Consider the following 6,000-nt stretch of genomic DNA (forward strand, 5'->3'; position numbering starts at 1 on the left):
TTGATGTTGGACAATGTTGTGGTCGCGCCGGCGTCTCTTACATTATGAGCGCGCTTGCCACGCGCCTACATTTGAAATAATTAAATTTTGGTCGTCAGGAAAAATGGTCCAAAATGCGTACACCGAACCGAACGACACTTCCCGATGTCTCAGTCTCCTCTCAACTGATGGATTAGAATGTTGATCCATTGCCGCCGGCGCGAAAACCCAAACTATTGTTTGCGCATACTAGAAATTAGAAGTTCTCTGACGTTACGCTAAACACTGTTGAATTTTACATTGTTGTTTTTTCCCCCATTTCACCTTGCGTTGCAGTCTGGTTGACTTTTGAATAAATAGGCTAGTATTATGAAATTTAAGACCTTCGTTTAAAAAATTAAGACTTGGACAACGGAATTTAAGACTTTTTAAGGCCTTAATTTAGGAACATGACATTTAAGACTTTTTTAAGACTTTTAAGACCCCGCGGCTACCCTGATATACAATAGTGCCATAATTCTGACACCAACTTTTACACTGATATTTCATTTATTTTACTAAAAACTTTCATTATTAAAGGCCAGTCACACCAGACTTCTCACTTCATTCATAAGCATGTGAATGTGGGACACTGGAAACACAAGCCTGAGTGAATTTTGGGAAATTTGTCGAATTCACATCACATTTGACCAACAGAACATAGATGGGCGATTCCACAGTTTCGGTCCACAAGGGGTGTAATGAACAATATAGATTGAATAATACCCAGTTGTTGTAATTTTTTTATTTTTAGTTCACTATTTTGTTAAAGATAGATGTAAGAAATAATAAAGTTACTTTTATCCCACTAAGCCTTGGCATTATCGTGTAATGAGACTTTATTTTATTTCCGTCCCCAGAAATTGCGGGTGTCAGGGTAGGACATTCAGTGCATCTGGTTTTTCCTAAGTCATTTCTTTCATTTCCTTTAATAAAATCCTGAATTTTGGCGCATAACATTTATTTTGGTGTGTCTTCTACAAAATACTACTACTAAAACTGAAAGTAGAATTCCCTTAATCCACCACGATGCAATGGAAACATTTACTAACGTTCGTTACACTTTCTGTCCAAGCAGTTACGCACGTTAAACTATGATTCTAAAGGAAGCGGAGATATAATTTTTCCATGTAATTCTATCAGTAGCATAACGATAAAACCATCTTGTGTGGGTTAAATTCTCATATTCTCTGCCACATGATAAATAGTTAATAAATCGGGATAAACAGGGGCAGAGATTTTCTGTCCAAAAGTCATAACGCTCGAACATTTTATTCTGACGCTGAATTCCCATCTCCTAATGTCTCAACGGTTCTCATCAAAGAAATAAGATTGTCTAGGTCACGGTCGCTCTGCGCGGGAGGAAGAGTTAAAAGGATTTCACGGATTTCGACGACTGTGGGTAAGTTTGTGGATTCTGTCCAAAAGGTTACGAACGTTAAAATGATACGAACGTGGTAAACTTTGGTTAAGTAAACATTAAATAGGATTATTGTGGTGAGAAAGGATAAAAGAGTGTGCAAGTCGGATGATTGCGAGTGGTTTCGGACCGAGAGCGTCGTTCATCGTGAAAGTGCATGCATGAATGGTGGTTTTATACATTTTGACGGATTTTGCCCATCTTGTTCGTAAATTAGACGAAAATTTTCAGTCTGTCCAACTTCCAACGTTGTTTTCTGCGTATTTTTGACTCAATAAGCTGTTCATGAAAGTCAACATCGTCAATGACATTTTTTTTTTTTTTTTTTTTTTTTCTGTCCAATGTTCGTAAGAATATAGCTTAGGCTGACGAAGTTAACACGTTAATAGTGCGTTAACACAATCGGTAAGATCTTTAAATTTGACAGTATGATGACAGGTTATTTTAATGTGTTATTAACTTGTTCTGTTCTTTGCCAGTTTTCATGAAATGGTATTATTTTGTGTTACAGAGGCAATCTTGCAGGATTGTTTATTTTTTTCCGTCCACGTTACACACGTTATAACTTAACACACTTGTAGGAATTCCTTTGTCTTCTACATTTGGCAAATAAATTTGACAAATATACCTGTGGTATTAGTTAGTATTTTGCTGGCTTTCAGTTTATGAACATACCAGACTCAAAAATGCACCTTTAAGTTTATAGAACAGATAATATTAGATGGCCACCCTGCCTGCATGGAATTCCTATTACCAGTTTTGTGAACCATACACAATGCATGACTCATAACTATACCAAATTAGGAACAAAGTAAAACATGAACTGGGATTCAACCAGAATTTTATTAAACTGAATTAGATTAAGTACACTTTTTGCTTGAACTTACATTGTTTTTCCGTCCACGTTACATACGTTAAATTTGAAATAAGCTCAACTTTGATCAAAGTTTACTAGTTTACCATTGCCAAATTTATCCTGCCTTTCACACAGATGTACCCCAGGTTTTCTCAGGATGTTAACCTGAGGACAATGGCTTTCTCCATGAAGATTGATTTTTGCAGGCTGTTGTCCTTGCAGTTGGCCCCAAACTGTGGAATCGCCCAGATATTTCAGCTAAATTAAAAGTGCAGTTGAGTAGGTTGTACATTTTTCTGGCGCATGCCTATAGGCAAACTACAGCTGCCTAGGGTGGCAAAAAAGAAATTCTTTATATTATTATTATTATTTTTTTTTTTTTTTTGAATTATTGCGTATATCATCAAGTTATCACCCCATTAGTTATTTTACATCTAAATAATTTTCCTTCATTCAACCTAGTAGTAACACTCTTAAAGCAGATGATAATCAAAATGAATAAAACCATACGGACATGAATACGAAAGATGACATGAAAGATGACTAATGAAATCTATGGCTAATAAACATTTGGTACCATTTCATAGTTTACCTGTTTGTCTAAATGTGAAGAAGGGCTTGAATGTTTCTAACATGAATGTTCTTCAGCATCATGAATAAATGAAGAATAAACACCAACCTCTTTGTTCTTCAGGATCTTCAGTGTGTTTCATTCTGCAGGGTTCTGGATCACTTATGTTCTCACTGTCCTCTTTAATAAACTCAGTCTTTGCAGATTTCAGCTCTTCCTGATGCTCTGTGCTCGTCTTCACTTGTAGCTGATGGGAATATTCCAGCATTTATTGGAGAATTACAGTGGGAGGAGCTTCACTGATGATGAAATCCAATGTCAGAGGAGCTGATCTGACTGAGTTTGTTTTTGTACAAAATATCACATCTAAGCATTTATGCCGGTTTGTCTGTCTATTGTAAAGTAACTGATGCTAATTCACAACTTATTTTATTACTAACCTGAACATTATCCTGCTTCCTCATTAAAATTAAGGGTGGGGAAAAAATTGATACTCGGATGCATCGCGATTTTCTCTCCAACTATTCTGGATCGATTATGAACTTAGTTTTTAACCACAAACTCACTCACTCACACACACACAAACACACACCACTCGAACCTTCCATAAAATAATCTTTCATGAAGGTTGGAAAGGTTGAAGCAAATTACAAGGACATTTGCGGGCTTGATTGCACAGGATTTTGCACAGAAAAACGTAGCCACATATTTGTCACCAACAGATACCCTTAGTCTTAAGCCTGGAACACACCAAGCCGACGGTCGGCCGTCGGGTAGTTTCTGTGCGTCGGCCGACTAAATCTTCTCGGTGTGTTCCCCTCCGTCGGCTGAAATTGGTCCTCGTCGGCTTTGTAACGGCCGATTCGACATGTTGAATCGGCGTCGGGCCGTCGGTGAAAGAGGGAACTCTGATTGGCTGATCAGCTTAGTGAAGGAGGCAGTGCACGAGAATAATAGCAAAACAGCAAGCAAAGTCAAAATGGTACAGATAGAAGGCTGTTCTAATGTTACGCATCTTACCTGAGTGTTCCTTGGCGATTATTTCAATATTAACACGAGCGGAGTGGAATAAAGAAAGTGTTTAGCAGGTGTGATATTCAAAACGGTAAGCACGCACTGCTTTGTTTACGTTTGTGTTTTTGCAGCCGGCAGCGTCCGTTTCCCTTTTTGAATAACGAATAAAGACAAATATATCTGCAAAAATAGACAGTTGTCTCACTTACACGCAGGCGCAGAACCCGCTTTCTAGCTGACAGTCGGCAGGAGTTCTCTCGGTGTGTTCAAGTGCACTTTTTACCCCGACGAGAGGCGACAACACAGTCGGCTTTCATCAGCGCTAGTTCGTCGGCGTCAGCTTGGTGTGTTCCAGGCTTTAGAGCAGTGAAATGAGCTTTAAGTGTCAATGTACAGGAGATCTGAAGACATCAGCATAATAAATGAGGTGAAAACAGGAACTATTGATGTGAAATGGGTAGAACTATTTACTGCTCTAGTTCAACAGTTATCAGTTTAGAAGTATTCATGTGAATTAAATGTGGGACAATGGCCTCATCATCTCAGTATGCTAATGTATGCAGGGAATCGTCATTATGCAGATTGAGGACTGACGAGTGAGTCTCTTCCACCTCTAACACACATCTGTGCCATTTGCTACACACACACACTTATTCCCACTACATGCTACTGATATACTAGTGTGTTCTAACATGCTTTGTCTCATCTGACAGCTTATAAACTGAACATAATTGTGCTGAACTTAATTGAGATATTAATCCTAATGTACAATCTTGATACTGAAACATATGTTAAAGTATTTCTCGCTCGCTTAATCACCAGCTATTTGTCTTCAGGTTTATGGTCTTCTGGTTCCCTACCAGTTGGTTTTGGTGTTGTTGTTCCACTCATGTTTAACAACGCCTTGCTCAGGGTATAAGAAGAAAAGTCAGTTTTTCTATTTAGTATTTTGTTCCATTGTGCTGTCTGTCTATTTAAACATGACGTAATAAACAACTTTGCCTGCTTTAATTAAAGGCATTGAATATCCACCCTTATTACTATATAAGGATAATGTTAAAGTGATTTTAACTTGCTTAATTCTGGTTACATTTTATGTTTTACTCTCAGATCCAAGAAAGCCTTAATTACCTTGAGGTTAAAAAAAACAAAACAATACTTTAAAGGGGTCAGATTACTTATATTGGAGTCAGATAACTAAATGATCATTCTCCTTCAACTGCTTTTTGATCCTATTATTGGTTCAAAATGAATGATGATTTCCTGGTTACAAGAAGCCTCTCCCTCAGAAATACACGATGGACTCTGATTGGTCAGCTTGGCCCAGTGTGTTGTGATTCGCTAACCGCCTAGTTCACGCCAGGGCTGCGTTCAGCCCCGACAAAACGTTGCACAACGTTTTTTAAACAGAAACGGTGATGCGTTGAACACACTGTTCTGATGACGCAAGAGTTGCAACTATGGCAGCTGAGAAGGCCATTCTTTGTGTTCTTTGTAAAGAATTTTCTGAGCCTGATGAAGTCGGTATAAATATGTGTTTAATACTACAAAATATGCCCGATGTTACAGTTACTGCACTTGCCGCCCAGAACAAAAGAGAACATCTCAATCGAGTGAAGGGATTGCTGAAACTGAAATGGAAGCACACATCTTACCTAATTCAGACTAAAACACATCTATTTAGCCTCACATACTGACTTTATCTGTAGTTCATACTGTTTTAATACCCTGTATTTTCTTTCTCATTTTTAGGAAAAGCACTTAATTACCATTGTTTATATCAAATGTCATACACTTGCAATGAAGCTAAAAATACAAACAACTACATAATTATGTTTATATCCTATATTTTTACAATAAAACTTACGACAAACATGTCTTCTAATATCCTCAGTTGTTGCGTATACCGAGCTGCATCGAACTAAATTAAATGTAAATTACTTTCCTTGAACCCATTGTGCGAGTTCACTTTAATACCACGTGCTTATATATATATATATATATATATATATATATATATATATATATATATATATATATATATATATATATATATATATATACTATGGAAGTCAATGGTGCCCCACTGTTTGATTACCGACATTCTTCAAAATATCTTCT

The 6,000-nt window shown here is 37.3% G+C and overlaps 1 protein-coding gene across 1 annotated transcript in view; it reads right to left on the reverse strand.

Moving 5' to 3' along the window:
* The window catches only part of LOC308697049 (uncharacterized protein), a 94,471-nt gene extending 91,450 nt beyond the window's left edge, over window positions 1–3,021 (reverse strand). Inside the window, exon 1 of the mRNA XM_081376104.1 lies at window positions 2,974–3,021. Within this exon, the coding sequence (XP_081232230.1) occupies window positions 2,974–3,007 (34 nt within the window). The 5' untranslated portion in view covers window positions 3,008–3,021. The remainder of the gene's footprint in view (window positions 1–2,973) is intronic.
* Between the last annotated feature and the right edge of the window lie 2,979 nt (window positions 3,022–6,000).

Source organism: Scardinius erythrophthalmus, assembly GCF_964197995.2.
Source record: "Scardinius erythrophthalmus genome assembly, chromosome: 1".
In the NCBI taxonomy this organism is placed as follows: Eukaryota; Metazoa; Chordata; class Actinopteri; order Cypriniformes; family Leuciscidae; genus Scardinius; species Scardinius erythrophthalmus.